At 43.0% G+C, this 22,104-nt stretch overlaps 1 protein-coding gene across 3 annotated transcripts; it reads left to right on the forward strand.

Moving 5' to 3' along the window:
• The first annotated feature begins 51 nt into the window (after window positions 1-51).
• dnajb2 (DnaJ heat shock protein family (Hsp40) member B2) lies at window positions 52-19,930 on the forward strand. 3 transcript variants are annotated; one of them, XM_062534878.1, is made up of 12 exons: window positions 52-343; window positions 995-1,081; window positions 3,111-3,220; window positions 3,626-3,679; window positions 4,098-4,214; window positions 5,377-5,466; window positions 6,109-6,235; window positions 6,546-6,616; window positions 10,340-10,654; window positions 16,077-16,153; window positions 17,859-17,910; window positions 19,259-19,930. In XM_062534878.1, the coding sequence occupies exons 2-11, from the start codon at window positions 1,017-1,019 to the stop codon at window positions 17,907-17,909; spliced, it is 1,077 nt and encodes a 358-aa protein (XP_062390862.1). In that variant the 5' UTR covers window positions 52-343; window positions 995-1,016; the 3' UTR covers window position 17,910; window positions 19,259-19,930. The 3 variants fall into 3 exon arrangements, with proteins under 3 accessions (XP_062390862.1, XP_062390864.1, XP_062390863.1); XM_062534880.1 differs by lacking the exon at window positions 16,077-16,153; XM_062534879.1 differs by lacking the exons at window positions 16,077-16,153; window positions 17,859-17,910.
• Window positions 19,931-22,104: the final 2,174 nt, after the last annotated feature.

Genomic DNA, 22,104 nt, shown 5'->3' on the forward strand with positions numbered 1-22,104 from the left:
CCCTGCTCAGCTGACTATGACGTATAGCTACAAGAGCGAACGAGAGAAGGGCGAAGGTTGATAGCCTGCTGCACGGACAGATATAGACGGGTGGGATCGCCCAACGAAGTAATGACAACGTGCAGGCCGACAACCTCCAGTGGGAGTTGGTCATAGAGAACCGCAGAGAGACGGCAGTGTGTGGAGGAGTACTGCGCAGATAAGAAGGCTGTTTACTACTGAACCTCCTCTTTTTATGTAGCGTCGCGCAACACATTCCAGAGACTTTCCGGAATCATTCATTCCCATTTAGAGAGCGGAGGCTGAGAAGCTACCTCCTCGTCTGGCCGCGCTTCTAAAAAAGGTAAGAGTGCCTCCACGAAAGCAAGATTTTAGTTAGCTAACGTTAACAGCAAATGGCGTCATGACTCACACACATACCTGTTTGTAAATAATACGCATGGGATAAATAGTCTGCGAGGAGAGAAGTACTTACAGTTAATTCCCAAAATGGATGAGAGCAAGCGCGTAAGAATCGCAGCTGTTGAGAGCCATATGGCCTAAACAAATCGCAAACTTTGCGCTGGAAATAACGCTGCAATTGTGTCCCCGGCTTCCAGAGAGCTCGAGGCATGGATAGGCGCGCGGCCAGGCTCGAGGGGAATACCGGGGCTGCTATAATCGGTTCTCCCCTCTATTTGGTACCATAGTGTCAGCGGTCCCGTTATATTGTCACAAACTCACGAACACGCCCCGCTGGACACAATTACTGCCAGCAAAGTACACCATTACGTTACTACTTGTCAGTAGTAAATTATATTAATGTGGAACTATTTTATTTATAAGAAACCACGCAACTAAACTAAATTGGTTACACAGGCATGTTTAATTTATCCTCACATTAATATGGTGTGTGTGTGCCCCCTGGGATAAGGACTTCAGTTGGGGGTTTCAGTTGTGAAATGTCTGTTGCAGTTTACTTTCTGTTTCACTGCTCAATGTTTTATTGCACCAGGTGCACAGAGGTGGGCGAAGACATGGTGGATTACTATGACATATTGGGTGTGTCGAGAAGTGCCTCTCAAGATGATATCAAGAAAGCGTAAGTCCTCATCAGAGTTGTGGACACTGACATGTAGGCCTGAACCCCTATCACTATGGCTTTCATATTGACAGTAGGTCTTTGAAACTGTGATTATGTAACCCCCCCTCCACCAGTACAAACACATACACACACACACACTCACACACACACACACACACACACACACACACACACACACACACAGACACACGGACACACAGACACAGACACAGACACACACACACACACACACACACACACACACACACACACACACACACACACACACACACGCACACACATCCGGTGTATCTAATGTAGACCTATAAACAGCATACTGGTGATGAAAGTTATATTAGGATGTTAGTATACTGAAGATGTTTGAAATGTATATTCCTCACTATAAACATTATGTGTTTTTTTTTTCATTAAATGCAGCTATTTAGTAAACATTATCACCACAATGTTCAAATAGCTCCATCAGAAATTGCAGAATACCCTTTTGCATTAAAATTCAGTGCTAGCCTTGACAATAAATGACCACCCCACATATTTGTTAGAACAGCAACAGCCAGCATAACTCAAAGCCCAGTGCCCCACTGTGCTGCTAGCTCTAGCTAGGGTCTGGGTTTGGAGAAAGAGAATGCGGTGAACTTGGCCCAAATCCCTCTGAAACATTGATGAGTCAGCGTCAGCGTTGTGTGTGTTTGTGTCCGTGTGTGTGTGTGTGTGTGTGTGTGTGTGTGTGTGTGTGTGTGAGAGAGAGAGAGAGAGAGAGAGAGAGAGAGCACGGATGGCCACGGATCTGTCCTCCCTGGACCAGAGTCAAGTTGTCCAGGTGTCAGGTCTCGGGACACTGCGGGCAGGGCTGAGTGGCTCTGTCCCTCTGTGGGGGGCAGATGGTGCTATGACTGTGTGGGGAGATGTGTTGTAATGTCCATGCCAGGCAAAGCGTGTGTTAAACAAACACCTTACAAGGTGTATCCTTCTGTGTGCTTCATGTCATTGCATAAATAAGGTGTGTTGAGAATCTTCACCTGTTTACTACAGTATATACTAAGTGGACTGTAGTGAATAGCCACTGTATAACATAGTTATGCATTATGTAGCCTAGTGGACTGTATGTAGTGAATGAGGGAATGTTCGGAACACAGCCGCTGTCGTAACATTTCTCCACCAGAATCAATAATTTCAGAATTTGGATTATCAATAGACTAATTGGTGTGACATGTCGGGCATGACAGAGAATGAACGATTAGTAGTTCGAGACCAGATATATTACAGATATGTGTAATTACTACAGTACATGAGGGACAGTGACACTGTGGTGATTTTACAGTAGTTCTGGTGACTTACCGAACATCATGGCACATCCGTCCCGGTGGCACAAATTTGGATTCATGAAAACGCTATAGGGGAAAGCAAGACAGCCGTTATTCAACCCAAAATAAGTCAAATAAACATTCCAATGACCCCGAAGCTGATTAGTTAAGGCAAACTATGCTAAAAAAAACTTGCATAGTTCACCATTAAACATTGCGTCTACTCTGTAGGTATAGGAAGCAGCCCATTAAAGCAACACTAAAGCACTTTTCCTCTGTCACACACACGCGATATTTGTTTATCCAGCAAATAACAGACTAGGTAGAATATGTTGCATGATTTTATGAAAGTATGATGTATTGCGACATCGAAGCAAGTCAAATTTGTAGTTTCTGATGTCTCATTTCATCGAACTACAGATATACTACCCCGCCCTGTAAAGTTACCGTACATAGTGCGGTTATAGCCGATAGAGGGCCGCGAAGTGAAAGCAGAAGTGCCGTTCACCTTGTTACGAGTTGATGAACTGAAATGATTTTGGAAACATTATTTTAAGGTACAGTACGAAAAACTCTTTAGTGTTGCTTTAAACATTGCCTCTACTCTGTGCAGTAGGTGTAGAACGCAGGCCTAAGCATTGTGTCTTCTCTGTAGGTACAGTATAGGAAGCAGGCTTTGCACCCATTAAACATTGTGTTTACTCTACATTGTGTCTACTCTGTAGGTATAGGAAGCAGGCCCTGCGATGGCACCCAGACAAGAACCCAGACAACAAAGAAGAGGCAGAGAGAAAGTTTAAGGAGATCGCTGAGGCCTACGAAATCCTGTCTGACAGTATGTCACATTTATCATCATCACCATCGTCATCATCAAACGTTTTCTTCTTCTCTTCCTCTTCTTTGTTTTCTTCTACTGTTGCTGCGTCATGTATAATTATGACCTCATTTTGCCACATTTTGGCCATTCTATATCTTTAGAACAACTTACCAGTGGCACAGTAAGCGATTCATCTTTTGGAGGGTGATTCTAATTTGCCTCCAATTTGTTTTTACATAATGTGCTTGCCAGCCTTCACAAGGTTACATTCACTTTCATTATCAACCTGCTGATGAGCTTTGTACTGTAATTCTGTGACAGATTCAAATCTATGGCTCTTATTACTCTCAAACTGATTGTTACATATAACTTATGTCAAGTTTATCTCACATGTGGACTCTCTTTGTCCTTCTCTTGCTGCAGGAAGTAAAAAAGAGTCCTATGATACGTACGGTAAAGAGGGAGTACACAGTTCAGGTAAGTTAAGCCTGACATCACACTTGTACTGTACTGTATGTTCCGGAATAAGTTTGGATTTGTGTTTTGGAATTTCTGTTGAACTCTTTTGATGTGTTGTTCTAGGATGTGGTTTAGAACTTGAAATGATTCTAAAGTCTTTCAAGAGTATGTCAGAATACTCTTGTATTTGATACGTTCTGACTGTTTTTGTTGTATCACATCACTTTTGATTAGACAAGATCTTATCATCTATACAGAAGAATATCTAAACAATACTGAGCAGAATGTAGCAAGGCCATTGCTGTTGTTGTTATTGTTGTTGTTGTTGTTGTTGTTGTTGTTATTGATGTTGATGCTGTTGTTGTTGTTGTTGTTGTTTTCCTTTTCCATCACATTTTTTACTCATTGTCTTGTTTGTCATGTCTCTCTGCCTTAGGCTCTAGTGGGCCATCCACACCTGGAGACTTCCCAGGATTCACCTTCACATTCCGAAGTCCAGACGAGGTCTTCCGAGAGTTCTTCGGAGGCCAGGATCCCTTCGCCGACTTCTTCGGTGAGTGACTGATGTCAGAGTGCTCTCTGCCCCTCCCACAGAAGATAAATCTAGTAAAGAAACTTTTGTTAGCGCTTTGATGGAAATAGGTCGGCTTCTACTATCAGACTGTTTTTCAGTCTGTCTTGTCAGTTTTATTACTGTGTAGGCCTACAGTCTTTGATGATTCCTTTTTAGAACTTTCACCTTTGTAGTCTAATCTTTGGCCCTGGTGTAACAATGCAAATCTATATGTGCTATAGAATGATATGATAAGCAAGCTCAGGAGTAACATTAACACACTTCCCCAAATGTAAAGTCTAACTCTTAACACCCCTGTTAACCAGAGCTGTATCTCTCTATAAGGCTATGCTGTAAACAAACATTCCACTTGGAGACTGTAATCTTGAGGGCCGTTCACATCAGGAATGATAGCTATAAAGATAACTATAGCTCTAACTGAAATGATAAAAGCGTCCACATTGTCCAATGATAAGGAAAGTCTCTCCTCACGATGAATACGATGGTTCAAATTTGATTGATTCAGATTGGCTGTCCACTTTTTATCTCAAAAATCATTCAAATTGTTGTGAAAGTGATCCCCAACAAAATCATTCTTTATGTCGTTATAGTTATAGTTTATGTGTGGACATAGTCATTCATATTGGCTAGAGCCACGATGACCGTGAAAAACACAGACAACTTGGCATCACACCATTATAATCTCATGTCATTCCACTTAAAGAGAAACTATGCAGGATTGGCGATTTCATCTTAAGTTTCGGTTTCGTTTTTCATTTTCGCTCGTTTTATGCTTGCACATTTCTCTGCAGAGCTTCCCCGACAGCTTTAGCGTGTATATTTATACATATATAGGCTATATATAGATATATAAATTGCAAGCGTGGTTCTTCTTGTTCTTTATGCGTCTCAGCCTTTCAGATGTAAACAGGGAACAATCGTCTCCTGAACAAACTGCAAGGTTGCAATAGCGGATAGGGACACTGGGGGCGGGAGGAAATCTTACTGTTTTCGATAAAACTGGTCAGTCAAGCAAAACAACGATTTCTAAGCGATTTTATGACTATGAAAAAGTTGCATAGGGTCTCTTTAAGATGAAATCGCCAATCCTGCATAGTTTCTCTTTAATGAAATTATGTTCTTACCTTTTCTCCTCCTCCAGATGACTTCCCTTTCGGAGGGATGCACCGCGGCCACCACACCCACCACAGGGCAGCCCCCAACCGATTCTTCTCCTTCCCCTCGGCTGGAGGTCAGAACCAATCACCACAGCGCACATATCCAAAGGGCCCAATCACCAGAGACCACACATCCAAAGGGCCCAATCACCAGAGACTACACATCCAAAGGGCCCAATCACCACCAGGGCCTCACATCCAAAGGGCCCAATCACCAGAGACCACACATCCAAAGAATTGAGACAGGGAGACTTATTTACAGTTCAAAGTTCATGAGACAGGAATGCTTAAAATACAGCTCAAAATTCAACATTCAGCAGACAGGAATGCTTATACACGGTTCAAATTTCAAAATTCAAGATTCCTTTAATTTTCTTACATGTGATTATACTTGTGTAATAAATTAAGACCTTATAACATTGCTGCGTATCAGTTATAGTTATTGAGTTATTGGTATGTGTTATCATATTACATGTTTACATTAGACTTTGAGTTGTTTCACTGAGAGTTCAGGTCAGGTGAACCTTAATTTAATCATTTCTTCCAATCACTGTCCACCTGAGTACACTGAAAAATATAGTCAGTCAGTTTACCTAAGTTAAGGAAAGGAAATACTGTATGTTTGTTTATTTAAATATTTCTATATCGTTTATTATGATATGTATATATTGCTGTTATAATATTGTTTGTTTGTTTGTTTGTTTGTTGTTCTGTAGTGGACTTCACCACCTTCTCGATGGGAGGGATGGGAGGAATGGACATGGGAGGTGGAGGAGTGGGCAACTTCAAATCAGTCTCCACCTCCACCCGCATCGTCAACGGCAAGCGCACCTCTACCAGAAAGTACGTTTACCTTTACACACACTCAAATGACGTGCGTGTGCGTGTGCGTGTGCGTGTGCGTGTGCGTGTGCGTCTGTGTGTGTGTCTGTCACGAGTGCCATTTATTCAAATTATGAAGTAAATATTAGTTGAAGAATAGCCACTCGTGTTCATAGTGTTTGTTGTATCCTCTTTAAAGTGTGTTTTCTGAAGCAACGTTTTTTCAGCAGCAAACAGAATGATTCGACTCAGGTGGCATTTAAATTATTCAGAGTTCTCCCTGCTGAGTCGTCTCTGGCATTAACCGCGCCGGTGTCCTTGTCTCTCGCAGGATCAGAGAGAACGGCCAGGAGAGGACCGAGGTGGAGGAGGACGGGGTCTTAAAAAGCATCCTCATCAACGGTAACTACACTCACACTTCTGCTTGACGTTTTTTGCTCCAAACTGTCCAAACTTCTCATCTAAATTCACAAGCTCAGTAACGTGTACGTGTGTACATTAATGCAATCTCAGCCAATGTCCCGTGGGGTGTCCTACGAAGCTCGATTAGTGCCTTAGCGAGGTATGTTGCGCTCAAAACCAGGGTATGCTGTCATACTATGAAGGTATTATTGGGGCAAAAGTCACGAGCACATTTAACTGCAGATTTCGCATTCGCACACTAAAGTCACAAATGTGTAACCGTACATTTGAAGTTGTAGATATTTTTTTCATACCTTGTTAACACAAAATAGGGCTACGGGTTCACGAATCCGTTCTACAAGTTCACAAAACCGTTTTACAGATACACGAATTCTCACCTGTGCATCACAAGTTCCTGGCCTCATCCCCTCGAGACTTTTGCTCCATTTACACTGCAACGATTGGGGCAAAACACATTCGCACATCCGTGTTTCATAGTCTGAGAACATGCACAACATTCGTGCATTTGTAAACCCAAATGTGAACTAATGCAACAGAAGTTGTGCATCTGTGAAATGTTTTCTCATTAATAAAAGTCTTACACGACTACAAGTGCATTGATACAAGTGCTTGAGTCTACATCTGCGAGTTTCCGTCGCTGTTTTCCGGGGACGAATACTTTTGCACCAATTATACCACCTGGCGATGTGCAAAACCGATTTGTACTTGTGCACACAGAGAGCATCGATCGAAAACAAAACAAGGCGGCCGGATCTGGATCTGGATCGCGCCCACACATCCCTGCTCATATAAGTAGCCTAACCTCCGCTTGTTTCCTCATCAATATAAAGACAAGGACGCACGATTTGTAGATTTTCTTTTCACAGAGTGAGAAAACATACTTCGGAGTGATTATTTGCACCCGGGTGTAAATAGTGGAATGGAGGCATTTTCTTATTTGCACCCAAACCTGTAATGCGTGCAGAAACAGATGGGATGGCCTACCTAAATCTAACAAGTTAGGATTTTTAAAAACAATCTTTTTGATGGAAACGTGGTGCTAAATTCCCATAAACGTGTTCAGTTAACGGGTAAAACCGTCCGTTTGTAAGCAAAATCAAGAATTACGAGTTTGTTTACCGTCACTGAGCAACCAGAAGATAGAAATATTACGCTACTAGCCCGTTGCATGGACTAGAAATTGTATAGGGTAGCGGGTAGGCGCATGGGCCGTATGGTTCGAAAATTGGCAGTTCGTATCCCATTAGTAACCTATGGCTTTTTTTTGCATGCCAATATAGTTGAAAGAGTTGTTTTCTGTAGAGGAGTTGACTATTTAGAAGCGTTCTACTCACAACTGTAGCCTATTTCTATAACTAAAATAAAACTAGACCATTTTTGACAGATTCATTAAGCACAAACTCTTATTTGCCGCGAAGTAACGTCATCAAAGAGAAGAGAGTCGTTCGCACATACTTTCAAAATATTTTAGTTTGGCATGCAAAAAAAAAAATGCATTAGCCTACATTTGGTGTGATTTGAACTACCAATCTCTGATACATGGCTCATGCACTTATCCGCTAACCTACATGACTTCTACGTTATGCGATTGACTGGGCTAGTAATATTTGTCTATCTTCTGGTTGCTAGGTGACGGTAAACAAGCTCGTAATTCTTGATTTTGCTTACAAACGTACGGTTTTACCCGTTAACTGAACACGTTAGGGAATTTAGCACCACGTTTCCATCAAAAAGATTGTTTTTAAAAATCCTAACTTGTTAGATTTAGGTAGGCCATCCCATCTGTTTCTGCACGCATTACAGGTTTGGGTGCAAATAAGAAAATGCCTCCATTCCACTATTTACACCCGGGTGCAAATAATCACTCCGAAGTATGTTTCTCACTCTGTGAAAAGAAAATCTACAAATCGTGCGTCCTTGTCTTTATATTGATGAGGAAACAAGCGGAGGTTAGGCTACTTATATGAGCAGGGATGTGTGGGCGCGATCCAGATCCAGATCCGGCCGCCTTGTTTTGTTTTCGATCGATGCTCTCTGTGTGCACAAGTACAAATCGGTTTTGCACATCGCCAGGTGGTATAATTGGTGCAAAAGTATTCGTCCCCGGAAAACAGCGACGGAAACTCGCAGATGTAGACTCAAGCACTTGTATCAATGCACTTGTAGTCGTGTAAGACTTTTATTAATGAGAAAACATTTCACAGATGCACAACTTCTGTTGCATTAGTTCACATTTGGGTTTACAAATGCACGAATGTTGTGCATGTTCTCAGACTATGAAACACGGATGTGCGAATGTGTTTTGCCACAATCGTTGCAGTGTAAATGGAGCAAAAGTCTCGAGGGGATGAGGCCAGGAATTTGTGATGCACAGGTGAGAATTCGTGTATCTGTAAAACGGTTTTGTGAACTTGTAGAACGGATTCGTGAACCCGTAGCCCTATTTTGTGTTAACAAGGTATGAAAAAAATATCTACAAATGTACGGTTACACATTTGTGACTTTAGTGTGCGAATGCGAAATCTGCAGTTAAATGTGCTCGTGACTTTTGCCCCAATAATACCTTCATATCATACGAAAGTGGATTTGTTTTAGCGTCGCTGTATCACCATGGTATCTTATGCTCGCAACCAAACCTGCTCGGGAGCGGGTTATGTGCTTAGTTATAGCTCAAATCGTGAAATATCACCGCCCTCTGACCAATTCTAACCAATCCATTATCTTGAACAACGAAGTTATCTCACGTGTGCTAATCTGTCATACTTTGAACAGGTTCGGCCCCGCCTCTGCAAACATTTTGAATCTCGAAGGCGCTTTTAAGTATGTTGTGCGTGCAAATATGTCACTACTGTGGACATGCATGCCATACAATATCTGATGACCATCGACTTTTTGATGTTATAGGTTAGACACTAAAAAAGACCACCCTAGATTTCGCTACCGCTCATAAATGCGGAAGTAATCGTTTTTAAACCTAGGCTGTCTTGTGCGTCTCCACGTTTCCCGATTGGTCAAAATCACCCCAACCACGAGAACGCGCACAGATCTGAGCTGAAAGCCTAGTTTGACAAATTTATCACATACCTGCTGTCGTAGGATCACTTAACTTAATACCCGAGTTGAGGCTTTGTGCAGCCTCGATATGTCTAGATAACCTAGATTTGTCTAACTTGCTTCGTAGGACACCCCACTGGTTGACAGTTTGTGAAATTAAAATTTCAACTGCGATCCCGCAGTGTTATATAACTATGGTTTATACATAATGCCATGCAGTAAGTGGGCTGCTTGTAAAAAATGACATTCGATCTATTTATTTGATTTTATGCACAAACTCAAGTGGGCGGGAGAAGGTCATGAAGTATCAGTGAACAAACAGACAAACAGACAAACAAATAGACAAACAAACAAACCCCGATGAAAACATAACCTCCTTGGCAGAGGTAACTAGGAAAGGGCTGCCTCGTAACTGGAGCTGTCCACAAGTTATAAACATATGCTCTATGATTATATGACATTAGATGTGAATTATATGGCATTGGTATATAGAATCGTGCATCCTTACTCAAACAGTAGGTTAGATGATAAATCTTTACTGTTCAGTTTAACTATTGTAATGTTGTGTGTCGCTTTGGACAAAAGTGTCTGCTAAATATCATAATCATAACCATAACCTTTGACCTTTGTCTGGCTCTGGGTCCCCAGGTGTGGCTGACGAGATGGCTTTGGCCCTCGAGCTGAGTCGTCGCGAGCAAGAGGGCATCACTCCCCCCTCCTCCTCCTCCTCCCAGTCGACGACGACGTCAACGACGACAGCCAACCACCACCACCAGCGCCTGCACCAGCCCAGCAAGACAAGCCCCGCCCAGCGCTCCTTCAGCTCCGCCCCTTTCTACCACTGCGCCCCCGACGGCGCGGAGGACGACGAGGACGACGAAGACCTGCAGATGGCGCTGGCGTACAGCCTGTCGGAGATGGAGGCCAAGCAGCGGGCCGCCGCCTCCCCGGACTTCATCTCAGGTGGGGGTCGCGGGGTCAAGGCCAAGGGGTCACAGGGTCAAGGAGGAGGCGGGCTTAAGAAAAAGACGGTGCTGGTCGTGGAGTTGGATAAGGAGGGGAAGGTGGTGGTGGGGTCGGGGTCGGGGGCAGGAACAGGAACAGGAACAGGGGGCAGCAGCACTCCGAGCTCTGGGTACCCCTCCCCACCCTCCGGTGCTGTTCAGGTGACGGTAGGGGGATCGGGGGGCAGTGAGAGTGGGAGTGGGGGTGGGGGTGGCGGTGGCGGTGGAGGTGGTGATGGTGCGATACCAGGCCCCACGGTGCCGTTGGTGGTGGGGGTGGGGGAGTGTGCGGAGAACGGCGTGCAGGTGAAAAGCCTCAGCCCGCAGAAGAAGAAGAAGTGCAGGTGTGTGGTGTCGTAGGCCGAGCTAGGAGCCGCTGCGATCACACCAAACAGCCCCCCCCCCCCCCCCCCCCCCCCCGAACACACACACACAAACGCAGTAGCCGACTCTTTCCCAGATGTGGGCCAGCACTGGGTCAGGTCTCTTTCAGAGGAGCATGTCTGCAGAACCACTGTTGAGATCGCTGATTAGCAGACTTAGCATGTCATGCTAACCCTCCCCTGCATGAGTCTAGCCATTACCTCTTAGATAGCTCCTATTTTGGTAGATCACAAAGGCCCACAGAAGTGGTATATGTTCTATTTTTTCTACTATGGTTCTGCAACAGAACGGATGGCACTGCACTGGAACCTTAGAGAAGAGATTGGCAGAGCTTGGCTGGATTTCCTGGCAAGTCTGTGAGGCCTATCAGTGGCTTTATTAAATAGCAGTAATGTTTCAGCCATTGTGACCCCTTCCCAAGGGATCTCAAGGCCACAGACAATAATACAAAATAACTTCATTATCACTTAGCAACCAGATAGAAGGTGTTGGGCTTTGCTTTGGTTTCCAGTGTGATTATAACAGCTGACCCTGCTCTGCTGAACAAAGACCTCTGCTGAAAAGCTTGAGCATATCAGTACTACAATACAAAATATTTTTGGAAATATTTTAATTTTCCAGATTATTTAAGCACAAAGCACAAAGAGGAATGATATTGCTGGTAGGAGAATGACAAGGAGTTTAATGCCACATGCCTTGTATAATCTGCCTATTCTCCATTTGTATTTTATTTTCTCCAAGTATCAAGTTCCCACAAGTAGCCTTTGCGTTCAAGCTGTGATTTTTTTACACTGTGTCTGGCTTTCTTTTTTTTAACTTATGGTACTGAAATCTGAATGTGTGAAAGACACTTCACCAGACTTCACCACTCAATCAATGTAATAGGTAACAAATGACTAGCTACCCTGTTAAAAAAATAATACAGAATGTAACTACTTTGATTACTTCATCAAGTTACTTATTACATTTATATTTATGATCACTTGTTTTTTTCATTTGCAGACCAAAGGCAGCGCAAATGTAAGAAAGAGAACAAATTTTAGCATATTGCCAAATGCTAGCCTGTCTAGGTAGCGAAAAAAGATGCCACACAACATTATGAATGTTATATTCCTATATATCCTATATATATTACTAGCTTTATTGCTTATTTTCTGAAAAGAAGCAATTCAGATGTAATCTGTTATATACGTTAATTTGATTGCACAATTTTCTCAGTAACTGACTACAGATGATTACAGCTACATTTATTTTGTAATTTAATTACGTAACTCAGTTACATAACGTAGCTAGTCATCATGGGCCTGTACATGGACCCTGTAGTGAGAGACATGCAAGTACAGTAGCTCTGCATTCAATACTGACATGGGATGTGTGGGGCATTGTGTGTGTTTTTTTTTCTTCTTTTTAATCTTTTTCACACAAACACTCTAACTTTAGTATACACCATACTTCCCAACCACCACCAACACCCCTCCAACCAACCCCCACCACACACACATCCTGCCTTGACTACCCTGCAACCTCCTCCTCTGTTCAGTGATGACTTCCATGACAGCTCTGTATTCGTTCCCAAACGGCCAGGCTGGACTGAAAGTGCAGCTGAAGTAGAGATTACGTGGAGTGTGAACATAGAATTAGCAGACTGATCTATTATTATTATTATTATTATTATTATGACCTCCGCCAAGGAGGTTATGTTTTCACTGGGGTTTGTTTGTTTGTTTGTTTGTCTGTTTGTTCGCAAGATAACTCAAAAAGTTATGAATGGATTTCGAGGAAATTTCTAGGGAAGGTCTTAAATGACCCAAGGATGAAACGATTACATTTTGGGAGTGATCCGTATCACAGTCTGGATCCAGGAGGCGGTTATGTTTTCGCTTGGCGGAGGGCTGCGCTCTCTGAGTGCTTTTCTAATTAATTTATCTCTTGATTGTCTGCGACTCATATGCACTGCTGGCACATCTGGCTCCATTGATTATAGTGGAAGCTAGCTAGCTAGCTAGCGAACAGCTGTGGCCTAGGCTCAAGTGTGATGCACACTTCAGTGCAGCCCAGGGCTGAGCGTCTGTGCCAATATGACGATGCGCCCCTTTGCCTGTGGGGTGGTTTTTGCCAGAGACGGCCTCAGTTATAGATATTAAAAAGCTAGATGCCGCATTGGGCACCAGAACGTACATATTTTTTTTGTTTGTTTGTTTTTTTTAAGTTGATTTTTTTTGGCCTTTTTGCCTTTATTAGTATAGGACAGTGAAGAGGTAGACAGGAAACAAGTGGGAGAGAGATGGGGTGGGATTGGGATATGACCGCAGGCCGGATTTGAACCTGGGTCCCCATGGGCACTCGGACCCGTAAATGGTACAGGCGCTGTAGCTTGCTGCGCCACAGCACCCCCAGAATGTACATAAATAGCGCCGCCATATTGGTAGGGGCAACAATCACTGGAGGCCAATGGAGAAACCGGTGTCTCTGATTAGCAGCAAGTATTGCCCATAGACAGTACAGTGTTTGCCACCAGCAATATGGCAGCCGTGTTTACATTTGCCACCTAATAGAACTCGATGGGCATGCGGTATCTAGCTGTCTAGTAATATCTATGGCCTCGGTGCTGCCGCTGTAAGCCTGTGGTTTGGATAGGGAATGCCACCTGCTTGGTAGTGTGACCAGACCACTGCTGCGTTATCTAATTAAGGTTGGCAAGCATGGCAAGCCGCCGGTGCCAAACCAGCAGCCTATTTCCTTTGATGGAGTGTTAATACCTCTGTTTACTTGATTGTGTTCCCAGACTAATAGCCAATGAAGAGTTAATAGGAAACTTTTGTTTACACGGCGCTCCCAGACTAACGGTTAATTGGGCTGGTAATTATGAAGCCCTGCAGGTAGTTTAACAGGTTGACATGATCTACAGTATATGCCAGTTCCCTGTTCTCAGGGACAACCAGCAGATGGCAGGTTTTGTGTTTTGACCCGTGTGTTTTGGTCTTTTTTTGGGAGCTGATTGTGCTCTAATGTGAAAGAAAGAAAGAGATTATTTTCATTGAAGCAATAGAAGCCAGTATAAAGTTGTATTGTGAAGCCAAATCTAGGGCCCTTTCAGAAATACCTACACTGTCGTACATCAGTAATAAGATAATTGTAACTGACATGTTTACTAACAGTGAAGGAAATGTTTTGCAACAGGACACTACAATAAAGGGAATGAACTGCGTGTGTATGTGTGCGTGCGTACGTGTACGCGCGTGTGTGTGTGTGTGTGTGTGTGTGTGTGTGTGTGTGTGTGTGTGTGTGTGTGTGTGTGTGTGTGTGTGTGTGTGTGTGTGTGTGTGTGTGTGTGTGTGTGTGTGAATGTGTGAATGTGCACGTGTGTATATGTATGCGTGCGCTTGTGTGTTGTCTGGGCATTTGTGCACTGCTGTTCTCTTTGCCTTGTTGAGATGGCCCGACTGGACATAGCCCATCGGTCTAACGGTGATTGTGTGCGGCTATTTTCGTCCCAGTGCCCGGCCCGCCTATGTGCATGGGCAGTCTTTTCTTGCCTGAACTGTGCCAGTGGAATGTAGACCTGCTATTCTCTTTTATAGGATGTGGGGAATTTCTCAAGACTGCGATACTATCATTGTTTCCTGTTGGGCCTTAAGAACAGCCTTGTATCTCGGGACCTTGCTAATAGATGTCAACACTGAAGAATTAAGGAAATTGATTGGGGAAACATTTGTGTTATGTGCTATAATAATCACAAGCAAAGCAGTTAGTTATGAACATAAATGTCATAACATTTTGAATATGCTCAAATATAAAGGGACTTTCATTTTGGGCTGCTGGTACTTTATTTAGAAGTTATGTGAAATTAGTTGCTATGTTTTGCTTGATCATGCTGATATATTTATTCATACAAAAGATGGATTAGCAATAGCATCAACGTGTGTGTGTGTGTGTGTGTGTGTGTGTGTGTGTGTGTGTGTTAGGATGCATGGATTACAGACCACTGGTTGTATCAAAAAGTGCCAAATACTTTTCAATCGACAATGCTGTGTTGATCTGCCAAGTGTTCTATAAGGAGCCGTGGTGACTGTTCCGTGGTGACTGTTCCATGGCGACTGTTCCGTGGGTCCATTCATAGATGGGGTTCATTCTCGTATCTGTAGCCGTGGTGATGCAAAGTAGACAAACAGAGGAAGGTGACTGGTGGTCTTAGGGGAAAACTGGTCAGGAAAAGACCAAGGTGCTTTTTTGGCTGTGTACTGTAAGCAGGCTGTTAAAGGTGCTCTGAGCGATGTTGGGCAACATCACTTCTGTTGACGTTCAAACAAAACAGAGAGCTAACTCGCTACTTTCTCCCCTTCCCTCCCGTGCCATTGAAACTCTCCTAAACGTACATATCGTCGGTTATTGGCTGGAACACTGTTTTGTTTTGTGGTATGGTTTGTTTTTGTTGCCGTTTTGCTACCGAGTCTGGGTTGTCTACAGATACAGCATTTTTTACAGTGCAGGGGACAGGCGGCTAGCAGATAGTGAGGAGGTGTTTGCTGTATGTAACAAAAAAAATAGCCTAAAAAAACTTGTAACATCGCTTGGAGCGCCTTTAAATACCTTTAATTACTAAACAATGTATATGTCATTCAAAGTATAACCCACCACACTGATGACATCACACCGACAGTCTCATGCCACTGCTTCCAGAACTGGTCAGAACCCTTCTCAAGATGCGTTAGAACTGTTCTCATTGTGCCACCTGGCTTAAAAGCAGAGGCAGAAGACGTCTATGGCCTAATTGACTATTTACATGAGGACTAATTTTTATCTGTACATCCACTCTTTTTTTTCCCTTCAGTCACGTTCAGAGGAGAGGCAAGAGTTACTGCTCAGAGGGATTGCACTGCAAAATGCTGTACACTATTGTAACTTGATATAAAATGTCTCTTGTTATCGTATATATTTTGTACTCTCTGAATGTTTTTTGGGGTTTCTTTTTCTTTCTTTTTTTTTTAATTTCCAAGGAGATTGTCAAGAGCATAACCTATGCTATGATGACATGTCAACAGGCACAATAAAATGCAGCTCTGACCACGATCAGGTTTGGTATCTACTCTTATTCCAGATGTGCAGCACAGAAATCCATCTTTTTTTTTTACCTCTCTAAAGAGACACATTGATTTCATAATGAAGCACCTAAGGCCTTGCACAGTGCCTGCCCATCACGGTACTAATGTCATCCATCATCACTCAGGTTCTAATCAACAGACTATGTTCTTCATGGCCCCGAACACACACACACACACACAAATAATAATAAAAATAATAATAATGCAGGACCAATTATTAACCCGGGCTGAGGTTTCTCTCTAACATAACCACGTTAGTTGTTCATCTAAATGTCATGAATGTTTTGACGTTTGTGGTTGGTGGCGAAGCTGTTCTCTTTCTTTGTTTAAGATAATAAATGTGTCTTGTACTGGGGAATATAATAACCTCTGGGTAAAATATATAGTGTCGGGTCAGTCCAATATTTGATTTTAAAATGAATGAGTTATTTAGTGTAAAACTGTAAGATGGTATACAGTATAGGTCGGTGTTTGATGACATCACCTCTGAGTCGGTGTGCGGCTGATTTAGAGGTGTTATGTTTCTGTTTCCTGCAAAAAGGTTTCTCTAAAATACCAGGATGTTAAGTGTTCTCTTCAGACCCAGTTATGTGTGAGCATTGAGCCTACTGGATACTGCAATTCAGTTTGTGGCTACTCTCTGCAATTCAGTTTGTGGCTACTCTCTGCAATTCAGTTTGTGGCTACTCTCTGCAATTCAGTTTGTGGCTACTTCTTGCAATTCAGTTTGTGGCTGATGTCTGCAACTCAGTTTGTGGCTAATTGGGGCTATTTGCAATTCAGTTGTACGGCTATATTTGCCATTCAGTTTTGGGGCTACTGTCTGCAACCAATTCAGCTTTGGGGCTACTGTCTGTAATTCAGTTTGTGGCTAATTGGGGCTATTTGAGCTTTTAGTTTTAGAGCTATATCTGCAATTCAGTTTTGGGGCTGTGTCTGCAATTCAGTTTGCGGTGGCTGCTGTTTGCCTTAATGATTTAAAGGGCTAATAAGCTCCTCTTACTGCATCAGGCCCGATCTGATCAGCCACTCAGTGAAGCTGAGCTCTTTCTTTCTTTCTCTCTCTCTCTCTCTCTCCCTCTTGCTCTTACTCCTTTGCTCCCTTGATTTTATTCCTTCTCTCTCTCTCTCTCTCTTTCTTTCCCTCTCTACCCACACGTTTCAGTTTTTCCCATCCTCCTTGCCTGCCCTGCCTCCTGTGTGTGTGTGTGTGTGTGTGTGTGTGTGTGTGTGTGTGTGTGTGTGTGTCTAGCTGTCCAGGCTAATCTCCAGTGTGTCCACACACCCTCCTCTGCACTTCCGCTGTCGCTCTTGTTGCTTTCCTCATGTTGAGCCGCCCCAAGATATGCAGTGTTTCTCCTGTTCCCCCCTTCTTTCTTTACCTGTCTTTTGGCTACCATTTGGTCTACTGATGGGAAATGTCTGAACTGCTATTTAAGGCAGCATGGCTTACTATCAGTGTGTGTGTGTGTGTGTGTTCTCTCTATTTGTATGTCTCGCTGTGAGGTGGTGGGTTGAAGAGGGGTGGTGTGTGTATCTATGTGTGTCTGTCTGTCTCTGTGTGCGCGGGTGCATGTGTGTGTGTATGTGTGTGTGTGTGTGTGAGTGCGCGTGCATGTGTGTGTGTACGTCCCTTCCGTTCCTTCCTCATCTGTCTCACTCCTTCTGCTCTTTCAGACTCTGACTTCCAGGCCTTCACAGGCTGACTGCCCACTGCCCGACTCTTGAGGTAATCATCCCCCTCTCACAGCTCCTTCGTTCTTTCTCCCTCCCTCTCTTTCTGTCCCTCACTCTCCCCCTTTCCCTCTCACCCCCTTCTTCTTTCTCTCCTCCCCTTTCCTGTCCCTCACTCTTCCTCTCTCTGTCACTCTCCCATCTTGTCTTTCTTTTCTCTCAGTCACTTGCTTTTCCAGTGTGTGCACCCCTCCTCCCCTCCTTTCATTCTCTGGGTTTAGAGTTGACTTACTGTAGGTTTGAAACTCCCCCTCCAATGCCCTCATAGTCTACAGAGGAGGAGCCCCAGGCTATGGATAGGATGCAGCCTGACCCTGAATTTGGCCCTCACCCAGATCTGACCCAGAGGTGGCACCTGACCTGTCCCAGATCCTGTGTTAGTGGGCAACTACATCTGCCTCTAGCTCCGACTGTGTTAATAACTTTAAAACCTTAACCAAACATAACAGCAGTACTAAAATGACCCCCAGGGTCAACAGGGTCTATTGGAACCAGTACATCTCTCAGCTGAAGGGTATACTACTTTAATGTTGTTGTTTTTTCAATGTAACATAAAGTAAATAGTTCATTTTGGTTCAGATAAAGCAAGTATTGCATTCGCCCTTTGACTAGATTATAGCTGTTGTGTCACATGTCGATGACTATGAACAGACACTTAGAACACCTTGGTCCAGTGGATAACTCTGGATTGGACTTGATTGGACTCTGCAATATCACAATTTAGCCTAGATCATATCATGTCCCCATAACGATACACTGTATGTCACATAGCACAATATATCTTCAGCAAATTCAAAGACAGATTGTGCGTATAATTGAATTAACAAGCTGAAGTCCGAAATAAATTATACATAAACATAAATGTACATCATTATGCTACACCATCATCAATATCGCAATATATCACATTCTTATCATGAGGAATTGCCATGATATGCGATACGATGTGGCACAGCTCTAGAATGGACTAGCTTTGATTAGGTGTTTTGCCAAAGTACAGTAAGAGCTGTGAGTCCGTTCTGACCTGAAGAGTTCAGAGACCTAGCCTACAAGCTCTGAGGAGAGCACACAGAGAAATTAGCTCTCCAAAATAGGTCCATGTCAAGGCGTTTCTTTGTGTGGTAGTGGTAACAGTGTAGCTAGGCTATTCTATTCCCACTGCCTTCAATACAGGGACATTTAGCTGCTAAAATCTTATTAGCCTCTAAGATGATCTCCACTCAATGGCTTTCTGCTGGACCCGAGGGGAGAGATGGGTTGTGTTATGAGTGGAGGGGACAGACTTTAGGGCCCACAGGCCATGAGCCAAGTTCACTAACCCTTGGCTTCCTCCCTGTTTCTAGGTAGCAACGCTGCCGCGCACTACCTTCACTCAACCGGCTTGCCTGCTCATCTCACTCCCTAAACAACAACAACAACAACAACAGCATCAAACAAACAAACAAACTCTACCAAGAATCTACCAAACGAAAACACAAACCAAGGTCAATGTGCAGTATGGAGAATGTGTTAAGAACGAGGATGTCTGTTTTTGTCTGTCTGTCAGTCTGTCTGTCTGGGAATGTGTACATAGGCCAAAGAAAGACTGGATATCCTTGTTAGTTCTATTTTGTAGGCTTTCTAATGTTATAGAATGGAAATGTTATATTTTAAAGAAAGAAGTGCATCACCAATAGTTACTGTTATTTATAATGTACCATTAAAACACACGTGAAGTGTCTTACCCATACAGTGGTCTGACTGGAGCACCTTATAAGGTCATTTTTGGACAGAGTATTTTATTAAAGAGAACATGTAAATGACTCAGAGGTGGATTAGGGCCAGGTAAGGCCCGGGTATCGCTGACCTCTGTTTTTGGAAGTGACTGGAACACCTGGAGTAAAGACATTTCTGAAAATGAAACTGAAGAAATTTTTCCTCCTTTATGTCTTTTTGCCATCTTCTATCTTGATGTCTGAGATTTTCACTAAACTTTAGTTTTATTTGGTTTTAATAATTTAGACAATCATCCTTAACTTTGCCAGTGCTGTTGTCTTTTGTCTACCCCTTAAACTCATTCGGATGCCTTGTGAGAAATACACAACTAATATCAAAAGCTGTGCTGAGCCCCTCATGAATCTGTCTCTACAAAGAACCTTTTGTCACAGACAAACAGAACTTTCAAGTGTCAAAGAGTTCCTTTCATATTGTCAACAGAACCCCTCCATCACTGGGCACTATTGATCAAGGAAAGAGCCACCATTTCAAACTCAGGATTATTCAGGATACAGTATACAGTATATATTCAGGATACTGTACATCTACAAAAGGACTTTGTTGGGTTTTAAAAGCTGTGTGGCCCCAAAGGACTCAATGCTGACAAAAAAATCATAGTTATTTTACACATAAAGCACACACTATCCACTGACTCAATGATGCAAAGTGTAACTAGAAACACCAATGTAACACAAACAAATGTAACACATATCCACATATCTTCACACACCGACTACAGGCCTGATAGAGTTCAGACGTGGTGCCTGAATTCAGGCTTGAGCTGGGCCATGTATAGTACAATGTCAAGAAAGGCTATTCTCTCTTTTGCCTTTGAATGTATTTAATCATTTTAGGCACAGCTTGATTCCTGGGTAAGAAAAAAGAGAAAAAATCTCTATGTCCAAGGCAATCCACAAGTTTAAACTGTTTAATACAAAGTAGACATGTCCAACAAGGACCTACGTTTTTTTTTTATTAACTCTTGTGCTCTGTGCCTGCACAAAAAAAAAAAAAACATTCCCTTTCCCTTGTATCTATAATGCCCTGAAGAAGGCCCCAGCCGTTCCGCACACCTGATGTGAGGGGGTACCTTTCACTTATCCAAATTGCTTTTGTGTGAAAATGTGTGAAACTCAAACAAACTCAGACCCCTTCTTAAACACACCAAACTGAACCTGTACAAGCAACCGCTTTGGATTCACAATGTGAATTAAAACCACACAATTAAAGTTCACAAAGAACACACAAACACGCACACACATACTGTACATACACACACACACACAAACTGAACCTTTGCCGTTGCATCACTTCACAATTTTAATAGAGAACAAGTTAAAAATATCTTTATATTTTTATAGACGTTTTTTTTTCTACCTTTGCTACACAGGAAGGAAGGTAAGTTGAGAATGAATTATTTACATTTAAAATCACAATGCATGATTCTTTGCGTTAACAACAATGCACTTGCAAAGACACAAGAGAGGTGACCACAGCAGACGTCTCCGAGGACGGAGGGAATGTTCGCTCATTCAGCACGCTGGCGTCAGGTGCGAGTGTTTGGGTGTCTGGACGATTACATTCATAGAAATCAAACACGTGTGTATACTTTTTTTGAACATTTCACAATGTCCTCTTATGGGTTTCTTTTAAAATATAACACATTCATATTCGGGTGGGGGGGGTTATGATGAGGGATTTGGAGGCTTTAAAAGAAAAAAAAAAACTTGAATGTCCGACTTAAAAACACGGCAACAGGGACTGAACGATAGAGTTGAGAGAAGTAGCAATGCTGCGACATTGAACACCGATCACAGGGACTTATGCGCGCCAGACAGTGGGGTCAAGTGTGAACTTTGACCTTTGACCTGCAGCAGATCTGCTCAGCTGTTTCTGTGCTTTTCTTTTCTCCTGCCTCCTAGCTGGTCTACTCAGGTGTGAGAGGCCAGAGTGAGTCATGGGAAAATGATATGATTATGCATAGGAAATTCAAGAGCTTATTGTAAGAATTATATGGTTATACTCTTTGACTTCGGAGTAGCCTATGCTGAGCTCTTAAGGGATTCTGTCAATGTCCACATTGTCTTAAATTTCATATCATCAAATACTTTTGTTTATTAATCTATTTTGTGGTAAAAGTTATCATATATTCTCCATGCTACTGGATGTAGTATGTTTTAGACGTTAGATTTTTTTTGTAATTTAAGTCAAATTGGACCATATAACTCTGAGCTGCTGAAACATTTCTGGGCTGCTGAGTGTGTCACAGCATGAGGTGGTTTAAAAACACAGTTGCATGTTTCAGGGGTGACCACCCCCTTTCTGTGTGAGTGTGTTTTTGGACAGGGCGGGGGAAAGGGGCCGGACATGGTGCTGGGAGGAAGGGAGTCGGGGGAAGATAAGGAGGAGGAGGGGGGGCTGGCGGTGGGGGGGG

The sequence above is a fragment of the Sardina pilchardus genome, chromosome 4 (genome assembly GCF_963854185.1).
Source record: "Sardina pilchardus chromosome 4, fSarPil1.1, whole genome shotgun sequence".
In the NCBI taxonomy this organism is placed as follows: domain Eukaryota; kingdom Metazoa; phylum Chordata; class Actinopteri; order Clupeiformes; family Clupeidae; genus Sardina; species Sardina pilchardus.

What these genes read in the sequence shown, in the direction of transcription:
- dnajb2 (XM_062534878.1), top strand. Translation starts at nt 1,017, where the DNA reads ATGGTGGATTACTATGACATATTGGGTGTGTCGAGAAGTGCCTCTCAA. An exon ending in AGAGGGAGTACACAGTTCAG is followed by an intron (nt 3,680 to 4,097) that starts GTAAGTTAAGCC and finishes TCTCTGCCTTAG; the next exon opens with GCTCTAGTGGGCCATCCACA. An exon ending in CTCCCCGGACTTCATCTCAG is followed by an intron (nt 10,655 to 16,076) that starts GTGGGGGTCGCG and finishes TTAATTTCCAAG; the next exon opens with GAGATTGTCAAGAGCATAAC.